Source organism: Poecilia reticulata, linkage group LG12 (assembly GCF_000633615.1).
Source record: "Poecilia reticulata strain Guanapo linkage group LG12, Guppy_female_1.0+MT, whole genome shotgun sequence".
NCBI classification, from domain to species: domain Eukaryota; kingdom Metazoa; phylum Chordata; class Actinopteri; order Cyprinodontiformes; family Poeciliidae; genus Poecilia; species Poecilia reticulata.
Genome location: NC_024342.1, coordinates 12,440,109 through 12,460,764, shown reverse-complemented (window position 1 = coordinate 12,460,764; position 20,656 = coordinate 12,440,109). Strand labels below are relative to the sequence as shown.

At 40.4% G+C, this 20,656-nt stretch overlaps 1 protein-coding gene across 1 annotated transcript in view; it reads left to right on the top strand.

Annotated features, from left to right (window-relative positions):
* The window catches only part of tnksa (tankyrase, TRF1-interacting ankyrin-related ADP-ribose polymerase a), a 76,217-nt gene extending 55,777 nt beyond the window's left edge, over positions 1-20,440 (top strand). Inside the window, exons 12-29 of the mRNA XM_008423895.2 lie at positions 742-820; positions 1,489-1,660; positions 2,227-2,306; positions 4,807-4,952; positions 5,059-5,224; positions 6,766-6,985; positions 9,644-9,753; positions 10,686-10,874; positions 11,887-11,967; positions 12,391-12,577; positions 12,996-13,075; positions 13,927-14,047; positions 14,518-14,615; positions 15,188-15,262; positions 15,428-15,533; positions 16,899-17,085; positions 17,193-17,349; positions 17,690-20,440. Of these exons, the coding sequence (XP_008422117.1) occupies positions 742-820; positions 1,489-1,660; positions 2,227-2,306; positions 4,807-4,952; positions 5,059-5,224; positions 6,766-6,985; positions 9,644-9,753; positions 10,686-10,874; positions 11,887-11,967; positions 12,391-12,577; positions 12,996-13,075; positions 13,927-14,047; positions 14,518-14,615; positions 15,188-15,262; positions 15,428-15,533; positions 16,899-17,085; positions 17,193-17,349; positions 17,690-17,776 (2,341 nt within the window). The 3' untranslated portion in view covers positions 17,777-20,440. The remainder of the gene's footprint in view (positions 1-741; positions 821-1,488; positions 1,661-2,226; positions 2,307-4,806; positions 4,953-5,058; positions 5,225-6,765; positions 6,986-9,643; positions 9,754-10,685; positions 10,875-11,886; positions 11,968-12,390; positions 12,578-12,995; positions 13,076-13,926; positions 14,048-14,517; positions 14,616-15,187; positions 15,263-15,427; positions 15,534-16,898; positions 17,086-17,192; positions 17,350-17,689) is intronic.
* The last annotated feature ends 216 nt before the right edge of the window (positions 20,441-20,656 follow it).

The window sequence follows — 20,656 nt, the reverse complement described above, 5'->3', positions numbered from 1 at the left end:
GCGAATAATCAAAGGAGGGTTTGTTCCCGGGCGTCTTCAAGGAATTAATCGGGAAAGTGTGATGCCGGTCCAAGATTAGTTTTGGTACCAAGACTGTAAGCCAGGCTTGAATTTAGTTTGAAGCCGTAAAATTTGTTTTGACTTGTTTTACGAGGATGTATCACCCTGTGGGTCACAGACTGGGCTTAAAATGGTGGTCTAGTTTCTAGGTACACCACAGTTTTAAAGCGTGAGCTTTCAAAACCACATAACCTCTCAAGGCAAGCCCTTTTTTTTTTTAAGGATCTACCAAAGACAACCCCTCCTCGCCCTGTTGCTGCAAGCACCGTTCTTTAAAAAATATGTTTCCTCAAATAGATCTGGGTTGTTAAAAAAATGGATAGGAAAGTCAGCCTTGCTGTTTTTAGATAAAACGCTGCAACACTTGGCTCGTCTGCTTCAAATTTATGGTTCTTTGTTTTCAAATTCCATATTTAAATGTTTGCATTTCAGTCAAGCTTGTTTTCCCTTTGCAAACGGTGATTACACACACTTTGAGCATTTACTCTGGAGTGATTAAGCAAACGCAAAGAACCGACAAAGACATACAGCATGGCAGCCCGCCACGAGGCTTCACTCAGCAACAAGAGATATTTTATCTGTATTTAAATCTGTGATGATGCTGTTTAAAGGAAATCAACCAACGTTTCTGGGAGGCGAACAGTTGGTGTTAAACTTGCAATATCTTCTCTCTGGTTCCAGTTTCATGACGCCTCTTCATGTAGCAGCGGAGCGGGCTCATAACGACATCATGGAGGTACTTCAGAAACATGGAGCAAAGGTAAACGAGTCATTTTAAGTGTATTTTCCATATCTATTTTTTAATTGATGCATTGATAAACTGCCGGATTTTATACTTTGTTCATATCAACAGAAAGAGATCCTAAATCTCTTCTGTTTCTAATAAGTTTGACCCTTATTTTGCTGTTGAATCATCTTTTTGAAAAGTTTTAATGTATAACACTACTTGTGATAGTTTCTTAAAATTGTTATTAAAGGGAAAATGTATATTTTTGCTGTAAAATTAGTAAAAACCCCAGCAGAGTTTAAAAATAAACACAAAAAGTAATACATATATTTGCTACATTGAGTCAAACACACAGACTCATAATTTAACCTTTGATCTTTGCAAACACGTTTTTTTCTCCCAAATCTCTAAATTTAGCTACTTATTCAACATTATATGTTTGACAAATCAGCATTATTATTATATATATATATATCTTATATATATCTTCTTAGATCAAACATCACTTGGGTTCTGGGTTTATTAAATCTAATTTACCCAGAAATCATTTCCCCAGCACACATGCAAATCTTCTTCTTTTTTTTTTTTTTTGCCAAAATAGATGTAAATCATTAACAATGGGAACATTTCTGTGAGTCTTAAGTACATAAAGTGCAGCAGCTCCTTGGAGAGTCCTAACGGTGAGATGTTTGTGTGTGCAGGTAAATGCCCTGGACACGCTGGGCCAGACGGCGTTGCACCGCGCGGCGCTGGCAGGCCACCTGCAGACCTGCAGGCTGTTGTTAGGATACGGGGCGGACGCCACGCTGGTGTCCCTGCAGGGCTTCACCGCCGCTCAGATGGGAAACGAAGCCGTGCAGCAAATTCTCAATGGTATGCTGCGCTTTGTGTGGGCGGGGGGTGGAGGGGGGTAGCAGGAAGAGCACATGTGTAGGTCGTGCTGGGGTTTGGTTGCTAAGCATCAGCTGCAGATTGGAGGATTATCCGGGAATTGTTCTGAAAGGTCGATATTGATATTTTCGCTGTGAAAGAGCAGGGAGGTAAGCAGGCTTTGAGTGAGCCGACTAGGGATTGAAGAGACTCGGCGTTACAAGTTCTCAGGATTTTCTGAGTAAAAAGATTTTTTTTTAATGAATGAATTACATCAAAATGTATTTCTCCTCATCTAAACCCCTCATGTTTTTACATCACTTTATGAGCATTAAAGGAAAAAAAAGCAATTTATCCTCTATAGAGGATCATCGTCCATGTATAAATTGTTTCGCTCGTATCTCTGTGTACATGTGAAGAGAATTCAAATGCCTTCCTTCTTCACTTCCTAAAACAGGCCGCTCAGAGTTTGAGATTATTTTTTTAGTTTTTTTCTTCCCACTGATGTTTGTCCAAAACATATTCAGGCTCTGACGCCTCCATTGATCTTCTGGCTCGCTTCTCTACAGAGAACGTCCCGGTCAGAAACTCTGATGTGGACTACAGACTTCTGGAAGCTGCCAAAGCTGGAGACCTGGATACCGTCAAGGTAGTTTATTTATTTCATGACGCATTTCTGTTAAATGACGGATGATTTCACTCAGTCTAACTTCTGAAATTATGTAAATATTTACCTCAAAAACATAAAGGGACAAATAGATGTGGTACGTAAGACATAAGGTTCATAAAAAAGGGAAACATGAATACACATCTCGATTCAGCATAATCAAAATTAGACTAACTTGCTCTGTCTCTCACGTTGTTGAGGAATTTTAGTTATTTGCAGCATTGGTTTAATCTACTGAAGTTTGCAGACATTTGTTTTTGCACAGTTAAGGTATTAAATAATAATTAAAAACACTTGAAGGTTTTCTAAAGTAGATGCTTACTGAAACTTGCATGTTTTGGCTAAAATGTAACATGAATTTTATCCTATGTCTTTGTCTCAGCATTTCTTTTATGACTTCAGCAGTGTTGCTAATATTTATTTATTTATTTATTGTATTGTTCTTATTATGCGTTTTTCTTTCCCTCTGTAAATAAAAATATGTTCTTAATAACTCACATGTATAAATAAAGGTTAAGTAAAAGGTATGAACTTCAGATCGGCACTTTAATAGTCATTACTGACTTGATAAATGTCAGATGTTAAGGCTAGCTAGTCTGCAAAACAATACTGTGTTTGAAAGTAGGCTTGAGGTTTTTGTGCTGTAAGTTGTTTATGATTTTCTGCAGGACGGCTCTTCTGTTTTACCTCTGACATCGACATTGTTAATTTTGGGGCAACTTTTCTACCCCACTGCCATGATTCTAGAACCGTCCTAAACAAACACTTTTCCAATCTCTTACTAACATGTTAACTAAATCCTGGAAAAAATTCAAGCAATGGGAAAGTTTGTTTTAGCTTCTTTGAGCATCACAGTTGGTGTGTTTTTTTTCTTTCTTTCTGGATTTACGCATTTGCTTTACATCAAACACGCCCATATTATTCCGTTTTCAACTCATTTGTCCAAAGAACCCCATTCCAGAAGTTTACATCGATCTGGTTTTTATGTTTTTCTTAGAGAGGAAAGGTTTCCTCAGTGCGGCCTCTGTCTGGCTGCACAGGCTTACTCTCTCATATCCACATTAGCAGGAACCTGGTGGAGCTCGATCCAGGATCGTTCAGGGCTCTTGGCCATTTCTTTTAGCATCTTGCGGCCAGATTTAGAAATATTTTAAATGTCCTCTATTAATCTCTCACAAGCTGCTCCTATCTTCTTTCTGCAGGCTCGCTCTCAGTCTCATTATGGTGTTCGTTCAGTAATGAGACTGAGTAATGATGTCCTAATCATGTACACCTGGTGTGATACTCTTGTGTGTGCCCAGCTGTAAACAGTTTGATATAAACTGGTTTGTGAACCTTCGGTTACAGTAGAGCCAGTGGTTTCTCTTGTTGGGTTTTAAATAAAAATGCCTTGACCTTTACAGCTGTTCCTTCTGCTCTGTTAAATGTCAGCTGATTATTGTTCAATCTGAGTTGAAGGACTTGTTTATTGTTGCCCTTTTTTGATTTTAAGAATAATAAAACCTTTTATTCTGACGATTGAGTGAACCATGCTGCAGTTCATGTTTTCTTTTTCCAGTAATAATGAACAGAATACCAGAGGAAGGTGACAGTCGCTCCGGGGAGACAGAGGACTGATGCCTGGCTTGTTTCCATGTTCGTTTTTAGACAATAGTTGTTAAATGGGTCAAAAGAGGCACTGAGCCCAGAACGGATGATGATTTGACAGATTAGCAGAGGAGGAGATGAGATCTGCTTTATTTAATTTATTTATTTTTTTGTCACCCCACTGTATGTTTTTCTGAGCTCAGATGCAGAAAAAATATAATCCTGTGTTTATGTTTACGAGGCTGCTGTTGATGCTTCCATAAGTGATCAGCCTGTTCGATGAAACTCGTTCAGAGAGATTTAGAATAAATAGATATAAGTGGGATGCAGCCCAGCCAAGACTACTGCTGGCTTGGAAAAGTATGAATTTGAGTGAAATGTTTTTCAGGTTTAGATAAGTACATAAAAGGAAAAGTAGAACATTTCAATTTTTGATTTTTCTGGATTGTCTAAAAACGAAATTTATTCATTCATTTAAGTTTTATTTACAAAGCAACTTGCACAGATAAAAAAAATCACTACATTGAAATATCAATGAAATAAATTAATATCTTGCTGCCAATTTATCTGCTCTTCTGTTTAAAATCTGTCTCTTCATCTTTAAATGTATCCAGACTGATGTTTAAACCACTGCAAAAAATATTTACCATCCTGCTAAACTTTTGCTTTAATATTTTACATTTATTTCAAAATAAATTATCTCTTGAAAACTTTGACGTAAAATGTTATTTCACATCAAAGGTACGGGATCCTTGTCATCTTTTTAAGTTTAAGTTCAAAATGTTTCTCTGAAACAAGGAACTGAGTTATTGCAATCGTTTTCTAAGCATTGTGTGCGTTCAGTTCGGTGTGCATGCTGATTGAGGATTCTTTACTCCCTCTTGTTTCTCTGCAGTCGCTGTGCACAGCTCAGAATGTGAATTGTAGAGATCTAGAGGGACGGCACTCCACTCCTCTTCACTTCGCTGCCGGCTACAACAGAGTGTCAGTGGTGGAGTACCTGCTGCACCACGGGGCCGACGTGCACGCTAAGGATAAAGGGTGTGTGAAAATAAGAGAAACATTCAGCTCATTAGTTCTTTGTTTTTTCATACAGAGTTTTAGCAAAGCAAGTTTTATTTTTGACTCTGTCCCCCCCCCCCGACAGTGGCCTGGTTCCTCTACACAACGCCTGTTCCTACGGTCACTACGAGGTGGCCGAGCTGCTCGTCCGGCACGGCGCCTCAGTCAACGTGGCCGACTTGTGGAAGTTCTCGCCGCTTCACGAAGCTGCAGCAAAGGGCAAATACGAGATCTGCAAGCTGTTGTTAAAGGTTGGGCTCAAAAAAATCCTTGTCCGTCAAATACAATTCAGATCTTTTAACGGCGGGTTTGTTGTGCTGCCGATTTAAGTCTTAGATTGCATGCAAACCTGTCTTTGGAAACTAAATCAAAGTGACTTTGAAGCACAAGCACTCTTACTGAAATTCAACAACATCTCCTGCCTTATATTGATAAAGCAATCAATTATTCATTGTTCCGCGTTAGTGGAATATTTGCCAGCGAAATCACTAAATAAGTCATTTTCTTGACCAGACTGCAGACCAATTAAAGCAGACTAAAAGTAACTCTAATTGGAATAACTGCTTCCTTTTTCCCTGACACGTCCACACAAGTCGACACGGCGAGAGTCTAGTGAGAGCTGCTGTCAAAGCTGTGAATTAAACTCCTTTTTACTAACGCTCTTAATCACATCTGATGACGTTTTATTCTGCTTATTAAACTACTGAAATGCTCTCTTTGATTTCAAATAAGAGGCAGACATTTACAGGAAAGCCTCAGTCGATCTTGTTGAAAAGCTGCTCTTTCACAGTTTTAGAATATTTATTATGCAGAAGCTGCCAAGTCTACATGGTCATTAAAAAAAAATGTAAGTTGGCTTTAAATTCACCAGTCACAGGTCTTAAATTTGGTTTGTCACCAGTTGCTAATATAGCTTCCCCAGATGGCTGGATGACACCCCAAGCATCCCATATATTTATAGTTTATTTTCTGTCTTAAATTTTAGCTTAGCTGCTGTTAAAAAGGTTATAAAAAGTTTGAAATTTGTCTCGAATTTGAATCTTGAATCTGCCTTGAACCTGTAGATAATCCCGATAAAGCATCATGAAATCAGGCTAAGCTAAAGATCAATCTGTGTTGTTGGATGGACGTGTTTGATGTTTTTTGAAAAACATAATATGTTTTTGCTGCCAGTCTGAATCAAGTAGAGATTTTTTTTTAATTTTCTACACATGTAAATTTCAGTATTTAAGATTTCATCTTTTCTTTGTCATTTTCTAATGTTTTTCCTGCTGTTGTTTTCCTGGACAGATGATATATTACTTTGTCAGAATGAAATCATAAAGTAGGGAATAAAACTCCCACTAGACTTTAGGATCCAAATGGCTTTAAAACCAGCAGTGGAGTAATGGACAGTTCCAGGACACCGGTGGACACCGGTGGACACCCAGTGGAGCGGTCCCACAACATCCAGTCCTAATGAGGACATTTTAAATTGTCCATTGAAGTGACAAGTAGAAACTGTAACCCAGAAGGACGCTGAGCAATGAGAGTGTCTGGTTTGCCTTCTTCCCTTGTGGTTTCTACCTCACTGAGCGTCTCGTATTACCGTTTCTCCATCTCACCGACTCCTTGAGGACTGTCCAAGGTCTTCATCTTACTCATCAAATGTCATCCTCTTATTCTTATTGGCATCAGGGCTCTGGCATTTGAACTGGCTTTGTGTTTCCTTCTGACGATGAATCATTTTGGAACATTTTCCAACTTTAGTTAGCTGAATGTTTTTTTTTATCTGTCGTTTCCCCACCGTTAGCATGGCGCAGATCCCACCAAAAAGAACCGAGACGGGAACACGCCCCTGGACCTGGTGAAGGACGGCGACACAGACATCCAGGACCTGCTGCGGGGAGACGCCGCGCTGCTGGACGCCGCCAAGAAAGGCTGCCTGGCTCGGGTGCAGAAGCTGTGCAGCCCGGACAACATCAACTGTCGGGACACGCAGGGACGCAACTCGACGCCGCTGCACCTGGCAGGTAGTGTGTTCTCAAGCACACACCCACACACACGTATCCCCGTTAGTGGGTGAAAATACAATGTTCCAGTCGAATGAGCATCACAAAGGTTTCCAATACACCATAGTTCAGAAAGGCCCGTTAAAGTACTGAAATATTCAGATTTCATTTTGTCGGTAAAATCAGGTTATAAATGATATATGAAGATACTGAACAAGGCATGCAGTTGCAGTCAGAAGTTTACATAAACTTCAGATTTTTTAACAGGCTTTTTCTATTTAAAATGACTTCAAGGTGTGTTTGAAATCGTTTTCCAGTTCGAACACCCAGTTCATCTCCAAGTTTCAAACATGTTGTTGTTGAAATTCAACAATACTGTCCACTTATGGCAGTGTATCATTGGCAGCCTAACAATATTATTATAAAATTACTGCAACGTCTTGTAATGTCTGTCGTCTCCATAAATGATTAATGTAGACACCTTTTTTATATACAAAAATAATGCAGTCAAATTGCTTTAAAGTTATTATTTTGTCTTTTAAGTATGTATTTTTAAGGATTTTGACATTAGTTCTTCCACTTTGTGCGATGCTCCATCATTATGGGCAGCAAAATAGTTCTATAGCTTTCTGCTGCCACCAACCGTCGTCTTGGATTTAAAATCCTCACGTCGATTCCTAAAAACAGGCTTTTCATCACCGAGCCCAAAAAGCTCATTTGCTGTTTCGTCTGAATGTAGAAGATTTCTGCAGAAGGTGTTTGGTTTGTCCAGTGAAGCTTCCAACCAAATAGAAGCATCTAAAAAGGACTGAGAGCGCTGCAGCGTGTAGATGGAAATGTAGGTAACCTCGTCTTAGACTGCAGCCAGGAATGGGTTTCCTTTAACACGTCAGAAAGTGAAAGTAAGTATGTTTTTGGTGCCAATCGCTCCCTCAGTCTCCTCCAGTTAGTCTGTCAAAGCCGCCCTTTGTATTCTGGCGCTGCGTCTTGCCAACAGCGAGGAAGTAAACACAACCACGCAACTGCAGCCTTCAGGATGAAGTCGTCCTACCGGCCAGCAGGCTCAGTTATGTAATTACATCTAGATCAGAGTTTTACCAGATTTGACACTCATGTCTTTTTGTGTAAATTTTCTAGCAATAAAAATGAAGCTAAAAGTGGATTCTTTACCTGTTTGTCAGAAAGCTGATGTCCTTTTAGTTCCTGCTTGCTGATAACATTCGGACACAGCTGCTTGAGGGCATCTTGTACAATTTCCATTTCAAATATTAGCTACAAATGTGAGTATTTATTTAAAAATCATACCCCAATTAGCCAAATGTTTAAAGATTTACGTTTTTGTTGTGCTTACAAATAAGGCGAGGCGACCTCAAATAGTCTCACCAGCCAGAAATAATGTTATTTTGGCCCCGAGGCTCAACAAGCCTCATTGTTATTTATATATTCAGCATCTGTAATCATCGTGTCATCAGTTAGAGCGATAACAAATCTGTTTGTTCTACCAGAGACACCTCTCAGACTCCAACAGGCACAAGCAGAGGCTTAATGAGATTCATACCTAAGTGAACATCCGTCTGTACAAACCAGAGAAGGCTTTCGTTTCTATAATAGAAATTATAGACGTATAAAATCAGAAAGGGTTTGTTTGGCCTTTAACTGGCTTTATTGCTCTTTTTGTCAGCATTAAGTGGCTTTTAGCGCCAAACTCTGGCATAACAATCTGTGCTGTAAACAGGTTTGATGTAAACACAGACGAACAGCATGAAAACAAACAAAAAAAACACTTTTGAAAACTAAACTGTAGTTTTTCTTTCCACATTTTTATTTTTATTATGATTTTTCTTGTTTTTACTTCTATAGAGCTTCTCGAAATGAGCATCTAATTCAATTGCTTGGTTGAGTTTTTTGTGAGAAGAAATTATATCTTAGATAAACGTTTCCAATGTTTACGCCCCGGAGTGTTTAAGGTCCTTTTTTTCCTCTTTATTTCTAAGATTTCCATCAAATTGTATTTTCTGTCAACATATGAGATTTTAACTGTTTGATAATCTTGCACTTAGTATTGTTCAAAATTATTCGTAACCCTGGCAAATTCAGGTTTTAGATTTAAAGACTTGGAATACATCGCCAAAAGAAAAATCATCAAAGTATCACCTGAATCATGCAAAGAGCCGATCAGCAATTTTAAGGGTTTTATTGCTGTAATTCTAACAGAGATTATAGCGTCAATTGTTGAGGAGAATATAAATAAATGTAAACATGTTGATTTATTTATTTTTGTTTGTTTTTAACTTTTAAAATCCACGTGAAATGCTTCCCCCGACTTCATTCAAACCTTTTAGAGTTTGTTTGTTTTTTTCGCTCAGGAAAAACTTCCACAGCGTAGCAGAGCATCAGATCAGACTCACTAGTTGGTCAAGCTGAAAATCGGGCCAAATCTCTATCTCAGCAATTGGTGCATCCATAGTTTCTGCAATCAATCATTCATACATTCAGCAGATCTTAAAACACAGACACACTTTCTGCCTCGATGCGCTTTCCTGTAAAGGGAAAAAAAACAAACATTAAATGTTCTGTTACTTTTTCCAGTTCTCACAGATGGATATTTGATCCAGCTTCGTCACCTCTAACGTCACAGTGTTGCTTCTTCTCTCTTGTCTGCTGTTTGCTGATTTCCAGCCGGCTACAACAACCTGGAGGTGGCCGAGTATCTGCTGGAGCACGGCGCCGACGTGAACGCTCAGGACAAAGGAGGGTTGATTCCTCTACACAACGCTGCTTCGTACGGGGTGAGACTCAACGAGACGCTTCGCGTAGCATTTCTGTGAGATCGGGGATAAAAGTTACCGACACGTTCTCCCTGATCATTCTACAAACTATGCTAATCAGCGCATCTTTTTGAGCTGCTTAAACCCTAAGGAGAAAATTAGCTTCATGAACTTTGAACTGTGATTTAAGACTTAGTAGCAAATTAGCTATATCCGTTGTAAAAATTGCTTTGCTGCTGTAAACCTTAAGGGTAAATCAACTTTATTTTACTGGAGTCCTTGGAAAAGCAACAAAGTTTTTAATTGAAGTATGTTCATCAGGTTGAATTATAAGCAAAAATTTGGTGTGTAAGTGGTGTGTAAGTTTTCTTCCTTGTCACAATTATTCACTACATTTTTGGTCTTTGACATAAAATGGTGTAATGTGATAAATATAGTAAGGAATTTGGTTATTTCTTCTTTAATTGCCCCCTGAATGAATCAGTGCTATTATGTGTAGATCCTCTAGAAAAGATCCGTGATTTAGTTGTTTTTTTTTTTTCCCCACCCCACCCCCTTCATCTGGATTCCCACGAGGTTTTGGAGCGGAACAGTTCTCCTATTTAGTCAGCGCGGCGCTACTAAAAAACTTATGAAGCACATGTTTGCATGAAAGCTTTATGAGCTCTGCGTTGTAGAACACAAACGTAAACCCACTAGGGCATCCCCCCCCCCCCACTGTTCCTCACAAACACGTTACAGTGCGTTTGATGCCGAGGAAGGAAATCGAGGACAAACAACAGAGGGAAGCCACGTAGTAAAACTAGAATCCTGACCATTTTTTTTGTTTTGTTATTTTTTTGTTTGGCATAACATCAGACGTCACAGTTACCAGACGACTCTGATCCTTTCTTTGTTTTTCCATTTGTCTCGCTCCCCTCTCTCTCCTCGTTCCTCTTCGCTTCTCCGTCCAGCACGTGGACATCGCCGCCCTGCTCATCAAGTACAACACGTGTGTGAACGCCACCGACAAGTGGGCTTTCACGCCCCTTCACGAAGCGGCGCAGAAAGGCCGCACCCAGCTTTGCGCCCTGCTGCTGGCCCACGGAGCCGACCCCACCATGAAGAACCAGGAGGGACAGACGCCGCTGGACCTCGCCACGGTAACGACAGGCCGTCCAAACGTCTCCTGTATGAAAATGTAACCGTCTCCAAGTGATTACAGCTCACTATTTTTACCAGCGGAGCACCAGGAGAAGAGTGTGTCAGATTAAGGATTGTACTTTTTCCACTAATGAGGCTCCGTACCTTGACTCCATGTTTGATTTGAGGAGCTGCAGCTCGTCTCGGACGGAAAACTTTTGCTGCTGACATCCGTGGGTGTGAGGTGTTCCATAATTACAGCACTTCGTAAAAAAAACATGCATAGCCCTTTAACTTTTTAGTTTTTTTGCATTTGTTTTCCACAAACAGCAATATGTTTTATTGGGATTTTACGAGTCGGCCCAGGAGCCGACAACTTGTGGCTCTTTGGGCGCCTCCGCTGTGGCTCTTACATCATTTTTAGGAGTTTTTCCATAAATTCTTGTTCAACAACAGACTTTTAAAAGTAACTAGCTCCAAACTAAGCTACCTAGCTTTCTTTATTTTCCATATTTATTTAGAAAAATAGTTGTCATTCTGGTAATGGCGGATTGCATTTGGTTCTAAAATCTTAGCTTAATTTTTTTTCATAAAGCCTTTTTATGTAGTCCATATTTAGAAAACTGATTTTTGCCACTCTAGTCGAGCTTTATTTTGTAGCACCAGGGACAAAAGTGGCTTTTCAATGGAAAAYGTTGCTGACCTCTGTGCTAGATCTATAAAATGTAGATGTGAAGCAAAAGAAGGTTATTGATACAGGTTTGTTAACAGTTAACAAACTGAGTTAACTGAATAATGGGGGCCAATACAAATATCAGATTCCTATTTGAATAATTTTCCTACTGAGCTACTTTGGGTTAATCTGTGACACGAAACACCAATAAAATACATAGAAACCTACAGTTTAAACATGAACTCAGGTTTTTTAAAACAGCTGTATCTAGTTTATCTGGCTTGCATAAAAAACAAAGATGGAATCTGTCTCTTTATAAGTTTCCAAGTTCTCACACTTTCCCTTTCTTGCCGCTGCAGGCGGATGACATTAGAGCGCTGCTGATTGACGCCATGCCACCAGACGCCCTGCCGAGCTGTTTGAAACCGCAGGCCACTGTGGTGAGTTCCCATCAGCGGTGTTTAAGCGAAGGCTGCTGAAAGCAAAGCAGACGGTTAGATCTCAGCATGTGCAGGCATCTTTAGGAGGCGCACTTTGAGCTGCAGCACGAAAAAACCAAACAAAAGAAGAGACAGCTCCAGCACAATATCTGAAAGGATTTCAGACTCGAGCTTGAACTCTACAGACAGTTTAGTCGGGAGCAAAAGATGTAAACTAAAAACTAATCGGACGTGTGAAACGCTGAGAAGCGGGAGAGATGAAAGCAGCGGAGCCGTCAGTCAGACTGGCAGCTCGGCAGCAGGACATGAAAGCTGCACAAACTGCAGCCGGAGCGTCAAACTAGTTGGTGCATGCGAAGTTTCTCTGGCGGTTTCAACTTCCAGCTTCGACGAAACAACCGAATCCCCACTTTTCTCACGCAGGTGACCGCGGGAGTGGTGAGTTCAGGCGCAGCCGGCGGCGTGGTCATCTCGCCATCTCCGTCTCCGTCCTGCCTGTCGGCGGCGAGCAGCATCGACAACCTGACCGCGCCCCTCGGCGACATCGCCACAGCCGGGGCGACGGGCGTCGCCGATGGAGCTTCGGGGTCCGACAGGAAGGAGGGTGAATGTACGCCAGCGGTTTCAGTTTCAAAAGTCTCAATTGTGTTGTTTTTACTTATTTGACCAACAGATGTTTGTTTAAGAATTAAACGGACTAAATGGGAACACATACGGCGTCCAAACCTTTTGCCAAAAGGCCAAAATCATCTTAATTCTGTTTAATATAAAAAATTTAAGAAATGATTAATTTTGACTTATTTTTTCTATTTTAATCAACTCGGTAATAAACTAAACATGGAGTAAATCTGTAAATCATTGCAGATTGAAAATATATAAAAGAGTCAGGCTTATTTTTTGGGTCAAAATCCAGTAAAGTTGCTGGACAGGTCGTCTACTCCCTTGTTGTTGTGTGTAAATGCTGTTTTCGGCTGTTTTCACATGAGCAGCAGCCTCTGGTGAACCGACTGACGTCTCTGTCTGTGCAGCTCTGCTCGACATGACCATCAACCAGTTCTTGAAGAGTCTGGGACTGGAACACCTCCGGGACATCTTCCAGAGAGAGCAGGTACCCTGGGAAACGTCCTCATCCAACTCATTCGCTTCTGCAACTTCATTTGTTTTGCTTCCATTTTACGTTGCTCATATTTGTTGTTAATTACAGGGGCTGACTCTTTCCTCTGGGATTAAACAAAAAAAAAACATTTTAAATCCCACAAACCTGAAGACAGTGGTTATCTTGTAACTTTTTATTCTGGGGCTATAAACATTTTAATGAGTCTTCTGCATTTATTATTTACTCCGGTTTGTTTTTGTGGGCACGCATCTGCAAACCTCGTGGCATTCCCATCTGCCTCATCTGTAATTTGTTTTTAGTCCTAATTAGAAAATTCTAGACAGGAGAGACGGGAAGGAGACAGATGGAGAAAAACGAACAGGAGGAGAGGAAGACGACCGTTTTTCCACAGGAAGAAAAGACCGGGCCGAGTGCCAGAGTAGATTCCCCACGAACGCCGTTCAGGAAGCGCTGATTTACTCCCGTTATCAGCGAGGAGCCGTATCTCCCATCTGATCTCCTCGGACAAATTTGCAGAGCAGGAAGAGAAAAATCCGCCGTAATTTATTTGCATATCAGTTCTGTGATTACCGCCAACCGTTTGGTGACCTTTTCATCTTCCCTCCTTCCCTTTTCATGAATATTTGTCAGCCCTATTTCCTCCGATATGTCACGGATCTCTCTGGCTGTCGTTATTAATGAGCGCTGCTTCTTTACGATCGGTTTAAAATGACTCGCGCGCATGTGTTTGTCAAACGTACAGCCACCGTGGGTGTGGTGGGTCCATCACAGTGTGYYATTTCCCAGTTTGCGTTCTCTCGGTAGCATAAATCTGACGAGGCGTGTCGTTTGTCTCCGGGCAGATTTCGCTGGATGTTCTGGCAGACATGGGCCACGAGGAGCTGAAGGAGATCGGCATAAACGCTTACGGCCACAGACACAAACTCATTAAGGGCATCGAGCGGCTGCTGGGCGGCCAGCAGGGTCAGGAAAATACACCAACACACACACGCAACCACACACACACACACACACACACACACACACACACACACATTGCTTAATTACGTCTTATATAAGCTCATGTTCCTGGTAAATGTTGGAACGGTGACAGATTGCAGCATCATCTGAATCTTAAAGTGTCAGTTTATGTTTGATAAAGTTTTTTAGACACTTTTATGGTTTTCTGTGTTGAAGCCTTAAAGGTCAAATACATTTTTCAACAAATTGTATTCTCAGTGTGGGGAAAAAGGAAAAATAAAAAAGTTGTGTGGAGAAATCCACACAACTTTGCCCTCACTTTAGCTTTTTTAGGTCTTAAGCTAAAAGATGAAGCATTTKAGTCTTAAGAGTGCAACAGAATCCTTATGTACTCTCTAATTCTATGCTCAGATTTTTTTTTTCCATTTGCACCATTTGAGTTCTAACTTGAGTTTTGTAAACGGTGCGTTCAGGTGGAAACCCGTACCTGACGTTCCACTGCTCCAGCCAGGGCACGGTGCTGATCGACCTGGCGCCGGACGACAAGGAGTTCCAATCTGTGGAAGAGGAAGTAAGCACRTCCTCACATTTCACTTCACCATCCGCCTGTCTGTTTCGATTTCAGGTATGAATATGTGTTTAGCTTTTCCTCGGAAAACACTCGAGCGAGTTGACGAGACACACACAAAAAAAACGGCGTCGCAGCCGATCAGAGTATCAGTGACTGAATTACTCCGGCAATGGAGAWGAAGTGATTGAAGGAGACAACAGATGTSTGTGTAAACGGGCCTAAATTAATGAGAAGTGACAGATGTTAACTGGAATTTCACATGTAATTTTCCACGTAAAATGACTCGACTCTASTTTGTGATTCGCTCATTACGGCTCCGTTTCCATCCTCACTYYCCTTACTTTTGTAAGTSTGCGCAGCACATATTCCTGCTGAGGCTTCACCTCTGCAGCTGAAATTCCTCTAAATTTCCCTCGAGTCCCATCCAGGTATTTGGTTTAATGAGTTACTGCTCCACATCCGCAGTAAATATATGGATTCTGTAGCAGCTGAGATAGCAGATAAGCAGCACGTTTCCCGCGTGCTTTGTTCTTGGTTTTTAATGCGCCGCCGCTTGTTGATGTCGCCCTCAGCTGCAGAGCACGATCAGAGAGCACCGCGACGGAGGCAACGCAGGCGGAGTCTTCAGCCAGTACAACATCATTAAGGTGCAGACTGGAAGCGCGCTCACACTCGCACATAAAGTGCCATCACTTTTTTTTTTTTTTGTTTTTTACCGGATTACTGTTTAAAGCTTAGGATTTAGTCAGATTTTTAAACTTCTGCACAAACCTTCTGCCAACTTTCCCCGCTGACTTTCTTCCTCTCTGCAGATTCAGAAGGTTGTGAACAAGAAGCTGCGTGAGAGATACGCACACCGGCAGAAGGAAATCGCTGATGAGAATCACAACCATCACAATGAGCGAATGCTGTTCCATGGTAAAGAAAAAAAAAAAGGAAAAAATGAGATAAAAATAATGTTGATGTATTTAATTAAAAATAAAATAAAATCCAAATGATACCTATTTTTATATTATTGATTGAAATAAACACATTTTATTATCTAGATCATTAAAATCTATTTTTACTAGTGCATAAAAAAATGCAAATACAATATAAAACATTTTTAGAAACATACAAAATTGTGTATAATTATTCGTTTATGCTTTTATAAAAATCTTATTTGTTTTTGTTCAATTTATGCATCGATTTAAGTTATGTGGTAACATTTTGTATTAATAAAAATATATAAATGCCTTATAAAAACAATTWAATTTAAATATTATCACATAACATATCATGGCTAGATTTTTTTTTTTTGCAATAAAAAAAATCTAAATAAATTTAGACGTATTTAGATCTTTAGCTGTCAATTGTTTGGTGGAAATTGACAGTTATGTGCAAATGTTTGGATTTCTTTGTGGCTCAATTATTTGTTTATATTTAAGTGAAGTAAATTTAACAATGCCAGTTTTCGGCCAGTTTTTTTTTTTTTGTGTACTAGTGATTTTTACTCTACAGTAAAGTGAAGGTAGGCAATGGTTACTATGCACCTCAAAGTTCTAAATTTTTTTATTTTTTCTGATTTGATCCAGAGAGAGAGAGAAAAAAAAAAGCTACAACCATAAAACAAGTTCAACCTCAAAATTTGTTGCAAGCTACAAACTTCTCACTATTTGAGGGGAAAAAGCAACAAAACGAGGCAGAATTTTCCCACCCATGTTGGAGGTTCCCTGGAGTTTGTAGTGACTTTCTCCTGTTTGACAGATACAAAACGCAGCTTGGCCAAGGTTCAGCCATTCRTGCTCTGGAAGATTAACTTTGTACTCCGACGTTTTCTTTCTTCCAGCTTGACTGGAAGCTTGAGCCGATCTCGTTTATCGCCCTTCCCGTTTGGACCACACGGCTTACTGGGGACGGCGCCCTCAGGGCCGCGGCGCAGTGCAGTTCCTTTAAAGCGGCGTGCTGCGGAGCTGAAAATTCCAGGAAATAATCTGGCTTCTCTGATGCCTGAAATGGCCTGTCTGGCTCCAGTCATCTTAGATCCTTCTCAGATCGTAGATTTCCCAGAAAAAAACGCCTCTTGATGCCTGATGCGCCGCGTCTTTCATACTTCGTGAATCAGAGGCGATCCTTCACGTCATTTACCGAGGCATTCAGAGCAACTTGTGTTGAAGCTTCTGACTAAAGCAGAAAATGAGTTTTAAACAGATTTGCTGTGGAAGATTAAAAAAAAAAAAAAGTCCACGAGGAGATAAATCGAGAGCATGTACCGGTTCAACAATGAGTTTCTCACTTCCCCAGGTTCCCCCTTCATCAACGCGATCATCCACAAGGGTTTTGACGAGCGACACGCCTACATCGGCGGCATGTTTGGGGCCGGGATCTACTTCGCAGAGAACTCCTCTAAAAGCAACCAGTACGTCTACGGGATCGGTGGAGGGACGGGGTGTCCCACTCACAAAGACCGCTCCTGCTACGTGTGTCACAGGTCAGCCACTCCTCTGGACTTAATTAGTGAGCTGAACACCGAAGCACGCTGGGTGGGGAATTGTATACATATATATATATGTATTTTCCTTCTGCACGCGTCTGCAGACAGATGCTGTTCTGCCGGGTGACTCTGGGTAAGTCGTTTCTCCAGTTCAGCGCCATGAAGATGGCGCACGCCCCCCCGGGTCACCACTCGGTCATAGGGCGACCCAGCGTCAACGGGCTGGCGTACGCAGAGTACGTCATCTACAGAGGGGAGCAGGTCAGTGCACAAACTGTCAGGTTTTTTTTTTTTTATTCAAAACTGAAAAGGGATTTAGATTAAATACTTTTTGTTGGACTTTCAGCTGTTATGTTGTTTGTACTAGTAATGTAACTCACGATTATGTTAGTAGTCAATTATTCCGTTTCATTTAACCGTTTAAGCTTTTCTGCGTAGTATCAGTAATGCATTAAAAGATTTAAATGAACAAATTCTTCATCTGCTTTTTTTAACTGAACATAAACATTTTAGTGCTTAAAATGTTTTCATTAATTTTCCCTTCGGTTTGTGCTGAAATAACGCAGCTCAGATCCACATTCATGGTTTCTGTGTTCTTCAGGCTTACCCAGAGTACTTGATCACCTATCAGATTATGAAGCCAGAGAGTCTGGCTGCACCCGCTGCCACCGCAGAGCAGAAGTCCTAAAGGACCGACACAGCTGGAACTGAAGATGACCAGAACAATTTCCTTAAACGGACCATAAGCGAAGGAGGGGAAAAAAGCAGTCCACACCTCTGACGTGAAGTTTCTGGAGCCGAGTCCGAGAGGGTTGATGTGAAATAATCCCTCGAAAGATTCTGAAATATGCTAAAAGAGCAGGCTGAGTCGGGCTTAACCTGTAAGTTCAGTCCAAAGTCAGCAGACGGCAGAAATCCATTCTTATTTAGTGTGATGATATGGAGGAGACGCAGGTTGTTCAGCCGTTTTGCGGCTCAGTCACAGAAACCACAGACTGTTTGCTGTTTTGGTGCCTGTGTGCCGCTCGTCCGTTCTGTCCTCACATCTTAATGCTTTGTTTTGACAGCCGGTCCCTCTTTTGCTGCTTTGAATCATTCACAATGAGAAATTTAGCAACAGTCACGCCGAGAGAAAAGAAATTCAGAGCGTTTAATCTAACATTTCCACCCTGTGGGGCTGAACAAGACAAGAAGAAGACCGCGTGAAATGAGTCTAAACAGAAATAACAAGAGCTCTGTAGACAAATTACACCCCGGAGGCGAAAAAACCAAAGGCTAACGGGACGCAGTCGGACCACAATCCAACGCTGCAGACGTTCCACTGCACTCTGTTAAAGGGACCAGCTTCGCTTTGCAGCCAGTGTTGGGATGAATCGGCTCCTGTACAGAGCAGCCGGAAAACATTCAACCCAAAAATATGGACGCTAATAATAAAAATAATAACGATACACACAGTACTTTTGCAAAAGTATCCAGAGCCATTGAGCTTTTTCGCAACTTCACTTTATAACCACAACCCTCAATGCATTTATTTGGGATTTTATTTTATAGACCAACAGGAAGTAGTACGTTATTTTAAAGTGGAAGGAAACGTTACTCGGTCTGTCTGTTCTCTGATGTTCCCCAATAAACATTCAAGGCCTTCGTGCACAGCTCTGTCCACATGAAGAGAGTTGCTTTCATATGATTTTATTTTGAAGCATCAGGGTAAAGAGGGCTAAATGCAAATGAATGCCACACTTTTCAGATTTCTATTTGTGGAAAACCTTTAAAACTTAGAAATTTTCAAGAACAGAAAATGTCGATTATTTTTCCGTCTACCGAACTGTTGTCCGCTATTACATAGTTGGAGTGTCACAGAAATCTCTTTTGAAATTCATTGGACAGAAAGTTCGACTGGTTTGAAGACTTTTGCAGCGTACTGTGTGTTCTTATTGTGTTTCTGCTCAATTTCTGGTCTTAATTTGAGATAATATGATATTTTTGAGGTGTTGAGTGTTAACTCTCTCCTCTCTGTTCTTTGAATCACCTAAAATAGCTCTGACTTTATTGATAAGAATGTTTAGAATCGTAAAAAAAAAACACTTACTGCTGCCTTTCCAGACCATATCTAATATTTGCACACAAGCACCTACACACAGTTTATTTGGCACAAATTAAAGACATTATTGTGAAGGATTGATTTTAAAAAAAAAAACAACAACATAAAAAACTTCACTTTTTAAGCTTTCAGTGCAGTCACTTTAACATTCGCAGTTCATTTCAGTGTAAACCACTCCAACGTCCTAAACGTGCATCTTCCACCAGTAAGTGTTTACACTGCAGTAGTGGGGTAGACCAGCTCCAAGTTTGATCACTACAAATGCTCAAATTTCCTGTAAAATGCCAGAAACACCCAAAACCCAGAGGTGACATTTCAATTAAGTGTAATCCTTTCCTGAATGGATTTTAACTTTTTAAAAGAAAAAAGTTTAAGATCGAGACGAAGAAACTGAATGTACCGGATTTAAAGATGGAAGATAAAAGGTGCCTCTCCTCAGTTACTCATTTAAATTCACATGTAAAGCTAGTTTTGTATTATTATTATTACTATTATTATTATTATTATTATTCTGTATCACGTATTGTCTCCGAGATGTTTAAAGGTGTGTTTGTTTACATGAACCTGCTGCCTTCTCGTCCCTTTCCTCTCTGGCTGTTATCTGTTGCCGCCCCCCGGTGGCCGAACAGTGTAACCGCCTGCTTGTGCTAACGAGCGAAAGGGTACGCTTTTATTTTCGGTTGTACAATTCAGGAGGGCATTACTGTAAAGCTGTCGGGTGGTGGGTTAGTTGTAAATAGTGACGTTTTCTCGCTGTATTTCACTGAGCCATTCAGATCACAGACTGAACGCATCGCCGGTGTTTGTTTATGCCACAAGTTCTCAATAACGTGAAGCAGAGGCCGACGCAGAGAGAGTTTTCCAGCGTTTTATTCCAGGTGTAGACAATACATACTGCTTCATTTTATTTTCTGACCATATTCTCCTGTTGATCGTTGGCTGTTTTCTAATAATGACACTTTACATTAGATGGGACCACATTAAGGTAATTATAGAGTTAAACCAGACTGACTGTTTATTCCTTATATTTATTCCTGCACAGTTTAGAAAAAGAAAATAAAATCATACTTTTACTTCAGTATTTTCCAGCTGTGGAAAAAACACAGATTTTATTTTCTATACCTTTGGCCCTCCCTTACCTCCCCCCTGTGTTTGTTCTTCCTTTATCTTCTTTCAGTTTATATTTTTCCAGGTTTCATATGAAAAGCCTGGCACAATTTTTTTTTAAATAAAAAAAGTCTGGAATTCCAACATGATGCTGGTCCTGGTTTGTTTTGCTAAATTATGAAAAGTGACTGCTGGTTTCACACACACACACGCACACACACACACACACACACACATATATATATATATATATATATATATATATAATTACTGAAAGGTTTCTTTGCTCCAATAGGATTTAATTCATGTTTATACTATTTGTGTGTGTATGTTTTACTATTTTTTTTTTTTTTTTTTTAG